A 19,393-nucleotide genomic window follows, 5' to 3' on the forward strand; every position below is an offset into this window, starting at 1 on the left:
AGATGCTCTACTTGTAATGGCTTGAGAAAGCACAGTTAATATACTGTAGCCTTCAAATGAATTTCCCTCACTCTTCCACCCTAAGGGATGGTCTTTATCCCTTTATCAGTTTCCTGCTCTCAATTGCTACTGATATTTCACAAGGCTCAGTGGGTTGGGATAGGGCATGAGGAAGACCCTTTCAAGCTTCTTAAAATTATTTTGCCAGGAAGTCCCCTCTATCTCCATATGGGTGAGATTGTGGATGGAGTAGACATGAGGGCAGAGGTTGGCCTCTTAACCCGAAATATACTTATCCAAGGAGAAATGGAGGACTCTTGTTACGGACCAAACCACTGCCAGTTTTTCAGCTTTGATACTTTTGGAGGACAAATTAAAGTAAGTGTGTTTTTGGTGGACATTGACCAAACCCAGCCCAGATATTTAGTGACCTGAATCTCCCAGCCCTAAAAAGACAGGCTCAGAAAGTCTTGGTTAACAAAATGAATACAGTATTGTAGGCCTAGTCCTTTAGGAACCTCCAGATTCCAAAACAAGGGTAGAAACTTAATATCCTCTTGCTCTCCACACCTCTGGCTACTGTTCGTTTCCCTGTCAACAAATGCTGTGCCACTTGCTGGTCCTGATAATCAGTTTGTGCTTCTTCTTTCTGCCACGGACTCTTTCCTTATGTGTTCTTGTTTGTCTGAATAGATCCAAAAAGGTTTTACCTCTGTCCACATGTCAGGGGTGGAGTTGAAGAACATGGGCCAGCAGGTCTTAGGCAGCTATCCAGTACATTTCCATCTGACGGGAGATGTAGATGAGAGAGGAGGCTACAACCCACCATCTTACCTTGACAATCTGGCCATCCATCACTGCTTCTCGAGATGTGTCGCCATCCATGGAGCCAATGGCCTTTGGGTAGGCAGCTGTTTTCATGTTTCCTGATTATAGTAACTCGCATGTCCATTTGCATTGGGGTTTGGGTACCCCTAAGTTAACGGCAGTTAGCAGTACGCTTGTTGCAGTGGTGGAATGTTTTGGACTAGGGCAGGAATGGCCAAACTTGATCCTCCAGATGTTTTGGGACTACAGTTCCCATCATCCCTGACCACTGGTCCTGTTAGCTAGGGATGATGGGAGTTGTAGTCCCAAAACTTCTGGAGGGCCAAGTTTGGCCATGCCTGCACTAGGGGAATGTTGTTGTTCAAGAGAATGCATAACAGGTTGCTGGAATGTTGTTGTAAGATAGATTGGGCAATCCAATGAGTTTCCACTAGATCAGGGATGACTGCGATCTACTCCCACTAAAAACACTGGCATTGATCTACCCATTGTATTGACCAGAGTTGAAATTGTTGGGCTTTTTTTAGGGAGCCAGAGAGGTTGGGGTTCCACAATCAACCAGGGGCATCCCGCAATTGACCGGTAGATCGCAATCGACCTGTTGGACAACCCTGTGTTGAAGTCCTCCTTTGCACAACATGAAATTTAATAGTGTTAAAAGAATATAATGTCGTATTTGAAAATGGCACATGTTGCAGTATGTATTCTGTGTGGAAAGTTGAAGGTCAAAATGCAGAAGGATAAATGGAGATGTCTAAATAAGGATAATTCTGTATTGCATATTTGGAAGGTCTTGGAAATATGATATAATACATGGACCACATTGGTGAAGCCAAAGGGTCTTGTTGTCTCGGCAGCCCAGGTCCTCCATAGACACTGCCCAGGCTTGCGCCCCAGGGAGGTCACGTTGGTGCTTGCTAGCTAACGCAGCGGTTTGACCACCCCCAGAGGCGCACTCCATTGTCTCTCTCTCTCCAGAGATGGATGCCAATAGCATGGCTAAGTCTGTTCTTTCTATCCATCTCAGTTTTTAGTGATGAGATGATTTGGGATGGCTCCAAATAGCTAACTTATATATAGCTCTGCAACACAATAAATGACCTTTGTGCTCTCCAACAATGCGTGTTGATGGCTATTTCATGATGTTCAATCATGGTTAGGTTTTGGCACTCAACCTATCACGCAACATGAGGCAGGAGGAACCTGGCCAAAATGTTTCTCAGACTGTATAACCCAGGCTCACAGCCAGAAGTGTGTGATTGTGTGTGTGTGTGTGTGTAGCGTCAAAGAATATGTAGCAGGAGGAATTGTAAGTCAATGCTAAGCAAAACCTTAATCCAAGTAGTCCCATATGTTTAAAGGTGTGTGTTTCGGGTTAAACCTAAAATGTAAAAAACCACTCCAAAAGTCAAATGCTTCTCCTTCAGTGTGACTTGATACAGATTTTGCATTCCTGTCTTTGAGAGCAATCAGACTGGTGTGTCCAAGGAATAGGACCTTTTTTGGGTTCCTTGGCCCCATGCTCGAGGAATTGTTCCAGCTGAAATGCTTAGCATCTTATCGTTGTGGGCGTTCAAGGAGGCTGTATAAATCAATCTTTTTTTTTACAACTCCCTTCTCTTGAATGAGGATCCTTCATGTTTAAAGAAGATTGGAAAATAATGTCTATTTGAAAACGTTGGCAGCACTAAGAGAGATTCAACAGCATAAACAAGTTTTGGTGGATGTAATAACAGAATACTGAGCGGTTTAGTTTATGATACGCAAAATGAACCATGGAAGAAGGGAGGTCATTGACACTGTAAGAATATTTAAATGAATATTCTAAATTGTAAAACAGAAAATTCAATTAAAAGTGTAGGGAGGTGCACCCTACCGCGCGGGCAGCATGCCACGCTCCCAGGATGCGTGCCACACCCCCAGGACATGCACTATGCCCGCTGCAGGCGGCACGCCATGCCCCCTGGGAGGAGCGCCGCTCCGGGTACCAGAGCCTCCTGGGAGGACCGCCGCTCCGGGTACCAGAGCAGGTTGCTTCGCCTCCAATGAGTGCAGCCTATTTTTAACAATTGTCCCTCCTCCTTTTGTTGTGGGTGGCTTGTTTAGGTGAAAGATACCATCGGCTATGACACTCTGGGACACTGTTTTTTCCTGGAGGATGGGACAGAGCAGCGGAACACGTTTCACCACAACCTGGCTCTCCTTACCAAGGCAGGCACAATCTTGCCGACTGACCGCAACGAGGCCATGTGCCTCACAATGCGAGATCATGTGCATGGAGGATATGTTCCTGTCCCAAGCACTGATTGCATGTAAGTAAAACTCCAGCCGGGGAGATTGTTGTGTCGCCATAGAATGCATGCAACAGTTCTGGTTTTTTCCCCTAATATAAACAAGGTGCTGCATAAAGGATCAAGCAATTGATTTGTACAACCTGGTAGCTCACTTAAGGGTTTTACAGTCATACCTCGGGATAAATACGCTTCAGGATAAGTATTTTCGGGTTGTGTTCCACGGTGACCCGGAAGTAACGGAGCATGTTACTTCCGGGTTTCGCCGCTTGTGCATGCGCACTGTCAAAATAATGTCACACACATGCACGGAAACGGCCAAACGCGACTCGCGCATGCACAGACACACAGTGGCATCTTACATTCTGTTCAGGATGCGAACCGGGCTCCAGAGTGGATCCCTTTCACATCTCGAGGTACCACTGTATTTCATCCACACACCTGTTCCATAAAGAGGCAGCGTTTGGATTTTGGGGCATGCAAATGCTGTGTCCGTAAGGGGATTGCTCAAGAACCCTTTCACCAAGACGCAGGGCCACATGGATCTTGCGGCGCTCATAGTGTTCACTTGCAAAATCGTTTGCAGAAGAAATAATAGAATCATGGAGTTGGACGGGACCAGGTGAGTGCAGTGCAAGAATCTTTTGCCTAATGTGAGGCTCAAACCGTGACCTTAAGATGAAGAGTCTCATGGTCTGCCGACTGAGCCAGTATGCAAAAATGGCATATGTTGGTCAACATGCATGCACTAAAAAAAGTTGCAGATTGGGAGCAATGGATTTAATACTGGAAAAATTGAATGGAAAGAACTGAGCAAAGCTCAGCGCCCTTCCAGGAAATAATTCTGCTCCTGGCAACCCCAATCACTCTTTTTATCTCAGTAATATAATTAGGGACAGAGTCGTTTTGTTATTGTTAGGGTTAAACTTTTGGGAGTCAAGAGTCTGTGCTGATTTACTATAAACCACCCAGAGGTCTACCTTCTGGCACTCCATGTCACTTGAGTTTAATGTTTAACCATTGATTGCATTTTACACTGTCTGCATGGGAGGCAGTGGCACAGCTGGGATGGAGAAGTCATGCAGACATACTGGTACGATATATCTATATCTGGACTTTTGATAAGATAGCACTCTCGAGTGCTCTTCCTCCTACGGAAGTTTTCCTGGAGAAACTCACCAGATTGGTGGTGATGACTAAGGAGATTGCATTGTCACAGATGTTATGGGCAGTCGGCTAGGTTTTGAGCCTGTTCTGCCAGCTGAGATCATGTCTTTATTCAACAGAGCGATCTGGGAATGAGAAAGTTTGAATAATTAGAGACTGCATAGGTAGCTAGTGCTCAATAGGAGAAGAAGAGTTTGGATTTGATATCCCGCTTTATCACTACCCTAAGGAGTCTCAAAGCGGCTAACCTTCTCCTTTCCCTTCCTCCCCCACAACACACACTCTGTGAGGTGAGTGAGGCTGAGAGACTTCAGAGACGTGTGACTAGTCCAAGGTCACCCAGCAGCTGCATGTGGAGGAGCAGAGATGTGAACCAGGTTCCCCAGATTACGAGACTACCGCTCTTAACCACTACACCACGCTGGCATGATGGCAAAATCAGGATCCGTTCTTGGGGGGATGCATATAATTTCTGGGACAAATTTCTTTGTTTTCCCCTGCTGGCATTAATGATTCAATTAGAACAGCCTTGTTCTGAAGGAACATCTGCAGATGGTTCCAGGTTTAATCCCCAGCGATGCCAGCAGGGACTGCTTGCCTGAAACCCTGGAATGCAGCTTCTACTCAGAGTCAGCACAACTAAGTTAGATGGACCCAGTGGTCTGCCTTAGGCTGTGTACACACTCTGCATTTGAAGCACATGACTTTCCCCAAAGAATTCTGGGAATCCTGTTTCTCCTGTGGAGCTCAGCTTTTCCGCTAACGATTTCTTAGCTGTAATTTACAACTCGGTCCGTAATGAGCTTCTGTGACTTGCCTGACATCACTTAACGCCTTGAACTTCTCATAAAGAATGTCATTTATAGGACTTTGCAGACTTTTAAGGATTCATGGCAGTATTGTGGCCAAGCGCCAGCCACTGCGGTGCTATAACATTTTTTATTTCTTCCTGTTCAGTGACTTAAAATAAATCTCTGTGTTTCCTTCTCCCCAGGGCTGTCAGCTCCTTCTGGATTGCTAACCCAAATAATAATCTCATAGAGAATGCGGCTGCAGGTGCTCAGGTAAGACTGATAAAGGCTGCGTGCTTGTTTGTCTCCAGCCCTGAATCTTAAATCTTGTTCTTTAAACAGGTTCCCTTTTGCCCTCCATGGAATTCTGGGTATTGTGAGTTTTTTGTGAGGGTTCTGAGAGCTTCTCACAGGCCTGTTGCCAGACATATGGGGTCATATCCAGTACTCATAATAGACTCATTGAAAGTAATGGATATGGCTAACTTAGGTCTATTAATTTCAATAGGTGTACTCTGCATAGGACTTATATTGGACACAGCCCATTGTCGTGAATATAATATAATGCCCTTGCCCCCTGCCAGTGTAAGGTAAAGGTAAAGGGACCCCTGATCATTAGGTCCAGTCGTGACCGACTCTGAGGTTGCGGTGCTCATCTCGCTTTATTGGCCGAGGGAGCCGGCGTTTGTCCACAGACAGCTTCCGGGTCATGTGGCCAGCATGACTAAGCTGCTTCTGGCGAACCAGAGCAGCGCACGGAAACACCGTTTACCTCCCCGCCAGAGTGGTACCTATGTATCTACTTGCACTTTCACGTGCTTTCAAACTGCTAGGTTGGCAGGAGCATGACCAAGCAACGGGAGCTCACCCCGTCGTGGGGATTCGAACCGCTGACCTTCTGATCGGCAAGTCCTAGGCTCTGTGGTTTAACCCACAGCGCCACCTGCATCCCTAGCCAGTGTAAGCCAGCAGCAAAGTTTAATTCAGTAACGTTTGCTCACTCTGGAGATTCTTACGCATCTTCTCCCTGCCCCCATTCTCCAGGACGTTGGAATATGGTATATCTTCCACCGGGTTCCTACTGGACAGTCTGAAGGACAGTATCCAGCCGGGCAGTCTGAACTGACTCCTCTGGGGACGTTTCACAACAACCGTGTCCACTCCAACTTCAAGGCATGTTGCAAATTTCTGTAAATACCAGGGCAAGGATGGTGAACTAAGGCCAAGATTCCATTGTGGGCGACCTTCCAGGGACCGCGTGCCTTGATATGAACATGGTCACAAGAGGATGTGGGTTTTATCTTTGTCTAGCTCAAGATTTCCCAAACTTGGGTCTTGGGCTGTTTTTGGACTACAACTCCCATCATCCTTAGCTAGCAGGACCAGCGGTCAGGGATGATGGGAATTGTAGTCCCAAAACAGCCGGAGACCCAAAGCCTGGTATAGCTGGTGCTACTGCCTCTCTTTTCCTTGGGTCAACTGTCTTCCCTTCTTCATTCCCTGCCTTTTTTAAAGGATCCTCTCAGATGTTGCTTTGGACTACAGCTCCCATCATCTCTGCCCATTGGCCATGCCTGGTAGGGCTTATGGGAGCTGTAGTCCAGCAACATCTAGAGGTCCACTGGTTTTTCCATCTGTGCTGTAGGGCTTGAGCAGTCAGTGGTAGGCTCAGAGGCAGTTTTATTCCTGCTCTACCCTCATCCCTGTTGGATTTTCTGAAATAGTGGGTGAGCTGGAACACAGGCTGCCTTCATAATTTTCACTTTTCTAAATCTTGCAGTGTGTTTCTTACAGCCAAGCTGTGTGTACAAAAATGCATATACAGTACCAGAACATGCATACAGTGGTGCCTCGCAAGACGAAATTAATCCGTTCCGTGAGGCTCTTCGTATAGCGGCTTTTTCGTCTTGCGAAACAAGCCCATTGACAGCTTAGCGGATTAGCGCTATTAGCAGTTTAGCGGCTTTTAGCGATCAGCTGTTAAGCGGCTTAGGAAAAGGGGGGGAAGGGGAAAAAAACGCAGGAACTCGCAAGACATTTTCGTCTTGCGAAGCAAGCCCATAGGGAAATTCGTTTTGCGAAGCGCCTCCAAAACGGAAAACCCTTTCGTCTAGCGGGTTTTCCGTCTTGCGAGGCGTTAGTCTTGCGGGGCACCACTGTAATTCTGCCTATATAGGTGAAGCTAATATTTAAAAAATGCTCTGCATTAGGGGAAATGGCTTGCAAATTTGTCCAAACGCCATACAAAATTGTTCATGTTGTGAGAAATTGGAATTGAAACGTTGGAGAACTTTAGTAAGGATTTTCTTTTTAATTAAAAATCACAAATTGCTGCAGAAATGTGGAAGCCTGAATTTAAGATAAATGAAATATGAGGTAGACCAAAGATTGAGAAATTCATTTATCCTTACTCCCTAGGTGTGCAGAAATAGGAAAGGTTTTGTAACCAAAAATAACACTTAAGCTTCTGGGACCTTCAGAATGTTAATGGGACTCCAACTCCCATCAGCCCCAGTCAGCATGAGCAGCAGTCAAGGATGATGGGAGTTGGAGTTCAACAACATTTGGAGGGTCACAGGTTCTAGCATGCCCATTGTTTTTTGTGCCAATACGTGTCTATGTTTTATATCTCCGCTCCCTTAGCAAAACACTCCAGACCTTCCTTACCAAGTATGGTACCCTTTGCTTGTTCAAAAATAATTGAACTCAGATGGTGAACATTTGTGTGAGTGTGTATAAAATAATTTTCCAGGCTGGCTTGTTTATTGGGAAAGGAGTCAAGACGACGAAAGCCAGTGCTGAAAATCCTCGAGAATATCTGACAGTGGATAACGCCAGGTGTGTAAACAAAATGTCATGCTGCCCTTTGCGGTGCGTTGAGTTTAATTTTATTGCTTTAGGGGGATTTCCAGTCTGTTCGGTGCTTCTGTCTTCGCGTTTTGGGGTGGGCACTCATGTCTACTAACTAGCAAAATGTCTGAAATCTGAGGGGATGTGCAAGCCAGTGTTGCGTTGTGGTTAAGAGTGTCAGGTTATGCCTGGGGAGGCTTTGATTCAAATTTCCACTCCAGCCACAAAACGCTCACTGGGCAAATTTGGGACAATGCCTGTTTCCTCTGCCTTTTCTACCTCACAGGGTTGTTGTGATGATAAAATTGGTGAGGTGTGTGTCAGCTCCATAGAGACGGATGGGATGGGGTGGGGGGTGGGGGGAACTGTCCGCAAATGGCTTGTGTGTTGCAATGGTCTGTCTGGTGTGCAGTAAGGAAGTGTGTATCCCCTTGTGGTTGGGCTGAATCTGCTTCTAAGACCCTCTCCCCCATGACAATAAACACTGCTCCTTATTGGATTGGTTTAACAATCAGTCCCTCTTCCCAGGGAACTCTGGGAAGGGGAACAGGGGTCTCCTAGCAACTCTCAGCACCCTTAAGAAACTACAGCTCCCATAATTCTCTGGGGGAAGCCATAACTGTTTAAAGTGGTATCGTAGTCCTTGAAATGTACTTTGTGAACGTGGCCTAAGCCAATTCTGCGGATAGAATTTACGCAACCATCCACACACAATGCTTTGCAGTGGCATCAGCTCACAGAGGCAGGTGAGGAGAAACTCAGTGGCGCTGTGCAAAATGCCATGGCTAGGCTGTTGGTGGGGACAGGCACATAACTTTGATGCTCGAAAACATGTACTGGCTCCTTGCATGCTGCCATGCCGCGTGCAAGGTTATTGTATTAATTTGCAAGGCCCTTAACAACTTGGGCCCAGCATGCCCCCGGGACTGCGAAATTCCTTATATCTTTGGCTGATCATGGAGGACTTGAGGGTGGAGAGTCACAAGCTGTGGGGGATCACAAGTAACCAGGCAGTCTGTATTTGGGCTCCGATTAATGAAACTCCCTTCATTAAACATATAGACCCTCATCTCTCGTTGTCTACTGAAAACTTTTTTTAAAAAAATAAAATATTCCAACAGGCATTTTTTGCTGAATTTTGATTTTATAATTTTAACTGACTTTTATTTTCTCCACATTGAATTTTGGTTTTTTTTTTGCTCAGGGTTGAATATAATTAAGGGGTGTGTAAATTGTCAAAACAACAATATGCATGTCTGAAGTAGCCCAGGCTTTGGAGCATTTGGAGAATCTCAGATACTTGGCGTTTGGTCTGGGATCAGGGAAGAGAGAAGAGTTGGGAAGCAAAGTTACGTGAAGGGGTTTCTGGGACCGCATCCAAAACGATGAACTATCTCAATCCCTCGGGGCGTATAGCCCAGAGGTTTCTTTCTACTGTACTATTCCAACACTTGCTATTTTTAGCCATGCAAGTACCATATGCAGTAACATAAGCTCGTTTTGCATTGTTGAACGTGTTCCAACGTACGTTTTTATGTGGCCAAAATTGCTGGAAGACTGGAGCTTTGTTTCAGTTCAAGTATTTTGGGAGCATGGATGGTGGTTTTTGATTGATGCTTCTCCCTCATGTCTCTCATTTCCCATTCTTCTGGGCTCTTGGTGATCTGACTCGATTCTTTGCCCCAGATTCCGTCCGCATCAGGACGCCGACCCTGCAAAGCCACGGGTTCCCGCTGTCATCGATGGCCTTGTTGCTTTCAAAAATAACGACCATGGCGCCTGGGCTCGGGGAGGAGACATTGTCTTCCGCAACTGTGGGTAGGTGTCTTCAGAACACCAGGCTTGTTCCTTTCAGCCGCGTTAAAATTAAGTTACTTGGCCACTTCAATCTGTGAAACTGGCACTGTTACCTGGTCTCCACAATCCTCATTCTGCAGTTGTGACTGATTGATCTTTTACCTACACTTTGAAATTAGATCAATTTTGCTGCACTCTTTTTGGCACCTGTTTAAAATATTTTTATTTAAGCAAGCCTATCCAGACACATGGATTTTATGATGCAATTTAGTCTTTTTTTGACTGCTAAATTTAATTATTTTAAAAATATTTTTACAGTGGTACCTTGGTTGTCAAACTTAATCTGTTCCAGGAGTCCGTTCGACTCCTGAAACAGTTCAGAAACCAAGCTGCAGCTTCTGATTGGCTGCAGGAGATTCCTGCACTGAAACAGAAGCGGCGTCAGATGTTCAGCTTCTAAAAAACATTCACAAACCGGAACACTCACTTCTGGGTTTGCAGCGTTTGGGAGCCGATTTGTTTGACAACTAAGCCGTTCGACAACCAAGGTACCACTGTGCTTGTTTTTAACTGGTTTTATTAATAATTTAAATATTTCTTGTAAACCAGTTATGGGTTTTATGACAATCTAGCGGTATATGAAATTTGTCAAACAAATAAAATGAAGGATGTTGGTTTGCGTTTTCAATTGCTTGTGCACTGCTGTGGTCTCGATTGTGCCCTAAAGGGTGTTCTCTGAACCTGTAAATAAATAAATGACTCTGTAAGGCGGTTCTTTTTGTGGCGGGGTGGTGGTGGGGGGGGGGAGAAAGTAACATTTTACATTCCCTCAAACTTACCCTTTCGTATGTTTTCTCCACTTCCTAGCTTTGCAGACAATGGGATCGGACTCACTTTAGCCAGGTAAGTTGTCCTTTCTTAATAGAGGCATATTTCTAAGGAACCAGTGTTGTCTAGTAATAGGTGGTAGAGGGTCTCTTAATGCAAGGGGGGAGAATCTGTGGCTCTTCAGATGTTGTGGACCACAGCTCCCATCAGTCCTATCAACTGGCCGTGCTGGTGTGGATTGATGGGAGTCCGCCAACATCTGGAGGACCAGATGTTCTGCCTGTATCTTGCCATAGCTAATAGCCATTGATGGATCTACCCTAAGTGAACTGTGTAGACTTTTCAAAACAAACAAACAAACAAACAAACAAACAAACAAACAAACCCCTTCATATATTGCACACTGAACAAACAAATCTCTTGGTCATCCCAGAATTTATTTCCTTTTAGTTTCATTGGATGCCCCACCATTTTAAGGAGGGAGAAAAACTTATTTTTATCAGCTGCCACCTTTGTAAGTCTCTCTCATCTAAGCTGATGCTAATGACCCCCTCTTTCTGGCTGCCTTGAGACACTGGAGTGTTGCTACTGGTTGGAGTAGGTCATGGATGGGAAACTTGTGGTTCTGCAGATGTTTTGGGTTTCCAACTCCTGTTAGATGCAGGTGGCGCAGCCAGTGGTCAGCAGTGATGGGAGAGGCATGGAGCAATATCTGGACGGGCCACAGATTCCTCCTGCCCTGTGGTAGATGATACAGGGCTAGATGCAAGACAACTCTGAGCTGGTTTAAGGCAGTTTTCTGTATCCCTGCAAATGAAAAAGCATATACAGTGGTACCTCGGGTTAAGTTCCAGAGCTCCGTTCTTAACCTGAAACTGTTCTCAACCTGAAGCACTACTTTAGCTAATGGGGCCTCCTGCTGCCGCTGCACCACCAGAGCACAATTTCTGTTCTCATCCTGAAGCAAAGTTCTTAACCCGAGGTACTATTTCTGGGTTTGCAGAGTCTGTAACCTGAAGCGTATGTAACCTGAAGCGTATGTAACCCGAGGTACCACTGTAAGCTGCTTCATACTAGTTGAGACCATTGTTCTACACAGCTCAGTACTGCCTACACTGACTGACAGTGGCTCTCTGGTGTGTCAGACAGGAGATTTCCCCAGCCCTACCTGGAGATGCTGAGAGATTGAACCAGGATCCTTCAGCATATGAACAAACATACCCAACTACACCCCTTCCCCTAAATGATTTAGCTTTTCTTCAAGAGAGAAGGTTTTTCAGGGTCTTGGATCATTTCCGTCAGTGTTTCCCAAATTTGGACTTGTTTTTGGACTACAACTCCCATCACCCCTAGCTGGCAAGACCAGTGGTCAGGTATGATGGGAATTGTAGTCTTGGGGGGGGGGAGAGCTGGACATCCAAGTTTGGGAAACCCCAATTTAGGTTGTCCCTTTCCTCTTACCTATTTCAAGACAGCTACACCTGTGCTGGCAGAATATTTTTGGGCTGCTGTCACGGCCACCCAGGACTGGTCCCAGCTCACAAGAGACCTCACTCCGTTGCCGCTTATTTACAGGAAAAGTTTATTGAAGATTTCTGCTTCTCATACAGTTCAGCATTGTGCCCGTACGTCTGCCACGTTAGACCGCTGAAGTCCCCTCTGACTCCTCCCCTCTTCCGCACCAACTTAATAGCCTGGCTCTAGACCACCTCTTCCTCTCCTTTCTTTTCCGCAGGGTCTTCCTGCCCCCCTGGGTTCCCTCTCTCCGTGACTCGCCTGAGGCTGAATCCTCTGCCGCCTCTTCCCCCCTCTTTCTGGCTTTAGGGCCGGGCTCCTCCCCTGAGCTCTCTCCACTTCCGCGCGCCTCTACGTTTGAACTTGGCGCGCGTACGTTGCTGCTGACCTTTCTTTCGACCGCTACACCACCCCCTGCTCTGCTCTCCACCCTTTCCGGCTGAACACCCTGCTCCAACCCCCTCTCTCTGTTCTCTCCTAATCCTGCTCCCTCCGAGAGGCTGACGACTCCACCCCCTTTACTCCGTTCCGGCTGAGACGTCTCTTGCTTCCTCTGTCTTCCACTGGGCTCCTCTCCGCTTCTCCCTTCTCCTCCCCTTTGCTTGATTAAGGTAACCCCCTTTTGAGAATCCTCTGACTCGCTGCTCAGACTCGTGGATTCCCTCAGAATTCCGTCATCTTCTTCCTCATCCTTCTGCCCCTCCTCCCACTCGCTCTCCGTCTCCTCTGTCATCTCCTCCTCTCTCCCAGAAACCCTGACATCCATCCCCCCCTCGAAGCCCCCCCTTCCCCCCTCCCGCTCGCCGGGGACCGGTTGTGGAAACTGCGGCTCTTCGGGGGTAGGCTCAGGATACAGGTCGTCTACGTCAATGTTCTCCGCTGGCAGTTCTGTGTAAGTGTATTCGAAGTCGGGTTCTTCCCCCAAATGCTTCTCAGTCTCTGCTTCCATCGCTACTTCCTCCGGTGCTGCCCGCCAAGGACCTATCAGCCACCTCTTACGCCATTCCTCCTCTGGCTGCTCCTCCCACCAATAAGGGGTTTCCGTGTCCACCCCCGAGCACGATCCCCTGGGCGGGCTTGATTCTGGTGTTCTTTCCTCGGGGGAAGAGAAACCCCTGAACGTGCTATCAGACAATGTGGGTGTGAAAAGCCAGTCATCAAAGTACTCAGCTGGCATGGGTCTATGTGGGAAAAGTGCATGGAACTCTTCTTTCAAAAGGGGTTCGTCTAACTCGTAGCCTGGCACCCAACTATTAGCAGCGGCTGGTGTGCCCTCCCTGGCGAGAAAATATTCAACTCCCTCCTCCCCCCATCTCGAGTCCAGTATCTCTGTGACCTCGTTAAGAGGTTCTGGTCTTGGCGATTCCCCCCTCTCAGGCGCCCTCCTACGTGGCTCTGGGGGTGCTCCTGACTCTTGAAACCTGTGTGGGGTTTTGTAGGGAGTGAGCACCGACCTATGAAAGACCGGGTGCACCCTGGAACCTTCCGGAAGGGCTAGACGAAAAGCCACCGGATTGATCTTAGCCTCAACTTGATATGGCCCTAGCTGCCTGTGTCCTAACTTCTTCTTGGCCAATGACCTGGCCGGCATCGCGTGGGCTGCTAACCACACCCAGTCCCCAACCTGGATGTCCTCTCCCGCCCTCCTGTGCTTATCGGCCTGCACCTTATACGCCTGTTTTGCCAGCTCCAAATGTCTCCGCAGCTCCTCGTGCACCTCTTGCAACTCCGCTGCAAACTGGTCGGCATCTTGAGGCCCCCCCCCTCCTGGTGCCGCAAATCTCGGGAAGGTTCTGGGATGACGGCCATTGTTCGCGAAGAAAGGCGTCACCCCGGTGGAAGCGTGTTTCGTGTTGTTGTAGGCGAATTCAGCCATCGGCAGATAGTCCACCCACGCCGCAGGTCGCTGGTTGGCGTAGCACCGCAGGTACTGCTGCATGATCGCGTTGACCCTCTCCGCTTGACCGTTGGTTTGTGGATGCCTCGCCGATGTCAGGTTGATTTTGACGTGCAAGATGCCCAGAAGCTTTCGCCAGAAAGTGGAAACAAACTGGCGCCCCCTGTCGGACAAGACGGACTGCGGAAGTCCATGCACTCTGAAGACGTGATCGATGAAGAGCTTTGCGGTCTGTTCTGCCGTTGCCACCTTGGCACAAGGGATGAAATGCGCCATCTTGGTGAACAAGTCCACCACCACTAACACCGCCGTCTTACCTCTGGAGCTGGGCAGGTCCGTAACAAAGTCCAACGCTACCCTCTCCCACGGTTGCTGCGGTGTCTCCAGCGGTTCTAGCAATCCCGCCTGCTTCTGGTGCACTGGTTTGGACCTCTGGCAGATATCACACCTGGCGACGTAGTCCGCCACCTCTCCTCTCATCTGGGGCCACCAAAAGTCTCTAGCCACCAACTCCATCGTCTTCTCTTTGCCGAAATGGCCTGCACTAGGGGCGTCATGCAATTGTTGCAGAACCTTGGCTCGAAGATCGTCGGTGGGCACGTAAAGGGCACCCTTACGAGTCAAAAGTCCATCTTGTAATTGAAACTCATCGTTGTGTCGCGACCCTCCGCGCAGCTCCTCCATCTTGGACTGTGCAAACTGATCCCTTTGCAACGCGCGTCGCACCGCGTCCAGGTCGACTGCGATGGTAGCGCACGTCCACGCCTGCGGTGCGAAAATGTGCTTTGCTGCGATTGGAGCTGCTCCCTCCAAGTATTGCGGCTTTCGGGACAGCGCGTCTGCAATAACATTGGAGTCTCCTGGGATGTATTCTATTTTGAAGTCGAAGTCCGCAAAGAACTCCGCCCAGCGCATGTGTCGCTGGGTCTGCAACTTAGCCGTCCGCCAATACTCTAAGTTCTTGTGATCCGTGCGGACCTGCACCGTGTGCTTGGCTCCTATTAAGAAGTGTCGCCACGCTTTGAAAGCTGCATGAATGGCCAACAACTCCCTGTCCCATATGGTATAATTGCGCTCCGTCTTGCTGAGCTTCCGGGAGTAGAACGCACCCGGTCGCCAGTTGCCTTGTGAATCCTCTTGCAAAAGAACGGCCCCAACCGCTCTATCTGACGCATCGGTCTCTACCCGCATGGGTCTGCCGGGATTCACGTGGAGCAGCTGCTCTTCGGAGGCGAAAAGACCTTTAAGCGTCCGGAAGGACCGCTCCGCTTGTTCGGTCCAGACGAACTTCTTCTTCTTGGAACTGAGGGTGTCAGTGATCGCCGCCGTCGCGTTCGCAAAACCTTTAATAAACTTGCGGTAAAAATTGGCAAAGCCGATGAACCTCTGGACCTCTTTCCGATTTCGAGGGCTTTTCCAGTCCAACAGCGCTTGAACTTTAGCCTTGTCCATGGCCAGTCCCTCGTCGGACAACTTGTAGCCAAGGAAATCAACCTCTCTGACATCAAACTGGCACTTTTCCAACTTGGCGTACAGCCTGTGTTCCTTCAGCCTCTGCAGGACCTCCCTCACGTCCTTATCGTGATCCTCCGGCGATTCCGAGAAAATCAGGATATCGTCGAGAAAGCAGACACACTTTTTGTAGAGGAGACCTGCTAGCACGTGGTGCATAAATGCTTGAAAAACGTGGCTGCCATTTTGGAGGCCGAAAGGCATGACTCTGTATTCGTATGTGCCCAGAGGGGTGAACATGGCGGTCTTCCACTCATCTCCTTTCCGGATGCGGATGAGATTGTAAGCTCCACGTAGGTCCAGCTTGGTGAAAATCTTGCCCCTCCTGACGGTCGCTAAAAGGTCGTCAATTTTGGGCATGGGGAAAGCTTTGGGCTTAGTCAAGCTGTTGATGAACCTGTAATCCACTATAAGCCTTTTTTGGGGCGTGTCCTTCTTCTTCACAAAGAAAACAGGGCTGCCTCCCGCTGCTTTAGATTCCTGGATGAAACCTCGCTTGAGGTTATGGTCTATGAACTCCCGAAGCTCTTGCATTTCGTCCTCCGACATGGAGTACAGCTTGGCAGCAGGCAATTGCGCCCCTGGCACTAAATCAATCGCGCAGTCGTAAGGTCTATGAGGCGGCAACTTGTCAGCTTCCTTCTCACAGAAAACCTCCAAGAATTCCTGGTACTTGTGAGGCACTGTTTGCACCATACCCAGATGCAATGGCTGCTCAGCTTCTCCTCCCTGATCGGTCTGAAAGCAATGCTGAGCACAATACGATGAACAAAAGTTGATCTGCCTCTGGTACCACGCAACCGCGGGACTGTGCCTCTCCAGCCAACTCATGCCTAACACGATGGGTGTGTCCGATAAGTGGGTGACATTGAAACTAATAAGTTCTCGATGGTTGCCAATCTGCATCATCATGGGAGGGGTTTGCTGCACCACTTGCCCCCCCAGCAACTTCCTGCCGTCCACCGTGACCACGTTCAGAGGCGTCGTTGCAGGCAGGAGCGCCATGTTGTGCTGCTTAACGAACTGCAGTCCCATGAAGTCGGCGTTGCTTCCCGAATCGATCGTTATTGGAACCTCGAGGAGTCTCCCATCAGGCAACTGGAGTGTTGCTGTGAGCAGAACTGCCGGTTTGGGAGGCAAAGGGTCCACGCTCTGCAGTGATGCTGGGGGCTTGTCTACAGATCCGCCTGGCTGAGCCCCAGTAGCTCTGCTTCCAGCCAGGCACTGTCGTTTCCCTGAAGCTGCTCCCCTGGTTGCACCTCTGCTGTTACAGTTGCCAGCGCTGCAGTGTGCTTCTGGAGCCTCTGGGGGCACTCTTTCGCCATATGGTGTGCACTGTCACAGATGTAACACTTCCTGGTTCCTCTAGGAGGCTTCGCTTTGGCTGCACCAGGGACAGGGCTCTGGGATGGCTTCTGAGCCCTAGCACCACCAATCTCCATTGGCTCCTCTCTGTCCTTCCCCATTGGCGAGGGGTGCGCACGGCTGAAGTCCCTGTGCACAAAAGGGAGAGTCCTTGCTTGCGCACGCGCTTGGGGCCCGTCCTCCTCGTGCCACGGACGCCCCTCATGTCGAATTCCAATAGCTAAAGCCCGGTGCACCACGTCTTCTAGGGTCTGGGGTCTGTCCCCCCTAGCGATCTCATCCTTGATGGGGGGGCTCAATCCCTCCCAAAAAAGATCTCTGACCGGCTTACTGTCCTTTGGCCAATCTAAGGCGGTGAGCAATGCAAAAAACTTAGAGTGGTATTGGCGCACAGTCGCTTTCCCCTGCCTCAGCCCGTGCATTTGACGGCGCGCAATGTCCACATCCACAGAGGATTGAAAACAAGAATCCATCGCTTTGATGAACGCAGTTGAATCGCGACGGGCCGGTCCATCTTCGCGCCACAAATTGCGTAGCCAAGCCCTGGCCTCCCCATGCAGGTGCGAAACAATGAACCCCACTTTCTCCTCCTCATCTTTAAAATCGTGACGGAGTAAGTGCAGTGCATATACAACGTCCGCTCTGAAATTGGGATAGTCTTGCAAGTTGCCATTAAAATGCGGAACTAGGGCACCCCCCCTCCGTCCAAGCGCAATGCCCTCCGCTCTGGATCCTGGGGCCCCCGCCTTGTCCGCGCGCTCCCACCTTGCCTGCAAATCCTGGCACGTCTTCTCCAAGTCGTCATTCTTCTTCTGCGAAGCAATGACTGCCGATGTGAGAGCGGTAACCTGATTCCGCAATGCAACCAGCTGCTCCTCAGCGCTCATGGCTGCTCCCGTTCGTGAGCTTCGCAAAAAAAAAATTTTTGCTTTTAGAGAGGGGACTTACTGTCACGGCCACCCAGGACTGGTCCCAGCTCACAAGAGACCTCACTCCGTTGCCGCTTATTTACAGGAAAAGTTTATTGAAGATTTCTGCTTCTCATACAGTTCAGCATTGTGGCCGTACGTCTGCCACGTTAGACCGCTGAAGTCCCCTCTGACTCCTCCCCTCTTCCGCACCAACTTAATAGCCTGGCTCTAGACCACCTCTTCCTCTCCTTTCTTTTCCGCAGGGTCTTCCTGCCCCCCTGGGTTCCCTCTCTCCGTGACTCGCCTGAGGCTGAATCCTCTGCCGCCTCTTCCCCCCTCTTTCTGGCTTTAGGGCCGGGCTCCTCCCCTGAGCTCTCTCCACTTCCGCGCGCCTCTACGTTTGAACTTGGCGCGCGTACGTTGCTGCTGACCTTTCTTTCGACCGCTACACCACCCCCTGCTCTGCTCTCCACCCTTTCCGGCTGAACACCCTGCTCCAACCCCCTCTCTCTGTTCTCTCCTAATCCTGCTCCCTCCGAGAGGCTGACGACTCCACCCCCTTTACTCCGTTCCGGCTGAGACGTCTCTTGCTTCCTCTGTCTTCCACTGGGCTCCTCTCCGCTTCTCCCTTCTCCTCCCCTTTGCTTGATTAAGGTAACCCCCTTTTGAGAATCCTCTGACTCGCTGCTCAGACTCGTGGATTCCCTCAGAATTCCGTCATCTTCTTCCTCATCCTTCTGCCCCTCCTCCCACTCGCTCTCCGTCTCCTCTGTCATCTCCTCCTCTCTCCCAGAAACCCTGACAGCTGCGCTAATACTTGCCATCTAATTTTTGTGTGTTTCTTTGTCTGTGTTCATCTAATTATAGCGATGGAACTTTCCCCATCGACGAAGGCTGCAGCCTAGAAGTGACTCATTCCATCTTTGTTGGCGAGAGCAACAATGTTGGCTCTCAGGGAGGACAAAACAGCTACTGGGGGAAAGGAGCTGGTGGAGAATATAGGACACTGCCCCGAAACAAGTAGGTTATTCACGGATCGTGTCTTCCTTTGGAGGTGAATTGGCATGTGATTTGGAACACAAGTTTTTCCAGAAAAGGGACTAATGCATTGTGGATACTTTCTAAAATTATAATGATGAGGAAACTGTTGGTGGGTGGTGGCCCTGGGGGCTGCAACACCTGCGCCGTTCCTATTGGTGGAGGTTGGAGAAACATCTGGCAGTGGGGTAGTGGGAATCAAGGGATGTTGTAGCTTAGGGGTAGAGCATCTGCTTTGCAAAAAAAAACCCCATAAACCAAAATTTTAAACACAACAGTCACTGGATTAGGGCAGGGTGAGCCTGGGCCCTGCCCCCTAGGCCAGATGGAAAGGGCCTTCCAGGGAGTGGCCTTCAGCACTTACAGCTGGTAGGTGTCTCTCCAGGCTCCCAGGAGTCACTGAAGTAGGGCAGGGTAACCCTGGGCCCCACCCCCTGGGCCAGATGGAAAGGGCCTTCCAGGGAGTGGTTAACACAATGTGAGGAACATTAAAGTACAATAGATCAATATTTGGTTTCTTAACTACATTAGTACATCAGCCAGGTGAGGGGGCATGGCTCTGGCCAAATGCACATTTTTTGTTTGCGCCAAAACTCCATTAGT

General features: G+C 49.1%; 2 protein-coding genes across 6 annotated transcripts in view; both read left to right on the forward strand.

Moving 5' to 3' along the window:
• The window catches only part of LOC309356735 (cell surface hyaluronidase CEMIP2-like), a 100,164-nt gene that overhangs the window by 31,264 nt on the left and 49,507 nt on the right, over positions 1-19,393 (forward strand). For all 3 annotated transcript variants that reach the window (XM_081888388.1, XM_081888386.1, XM_081888387.1), the window contains 9 exons: positions 209-378; positions 694-903; positions 2,935-3,140; positions 5,281-5,350; positions 6,122-6,250; positions 7,830-7,915; positions 9,614-9,745; positions 10,592-10,627; positions 18,620-18,772. In XM_081888388.1, the coding sequence (XP_081744514.1) occupies positions 209-378; positions 694-903; positions 2,935-3,140; positions 5,281-5,350; positions 6,122-6,250; positions 7,830-7,915; positions 9,614-9,745; positions 10,592-10,627; positions 18,620-18,772 (1,192 nt within the window). The remainder of the gene's footprint in view (positions 1-208; positions 379-693; positions 904-2,934; positions 3,141-5,280; positions 5,351-6,121; positions 6,251-7,829; positions 7,916-9,613; positions 9,746-10,591; positions 10,628-18,619; positions 18,773-19,393) is intronic.
• CEMIP (cell migration inducing hyaluronidase 1) overlaps positions 1-19,393 on the forward strand; it is a 167,154-nt gene that overhangs the window by 10,441 nt on the left and 137,320 nt on the right. The window lies entirely within an intron of this gene.

This window comes from Podarcis melisellensis (assembly GCF_964234715.1).
Source record: "Podarcis melisellensis genome assembly, chromosome: 14".
NCBI lineage: Eukaryota > Metazoa > Chordata > Lepidosauria > Squamata > Lacertidae > Podarcis > Podarcis melisellensis.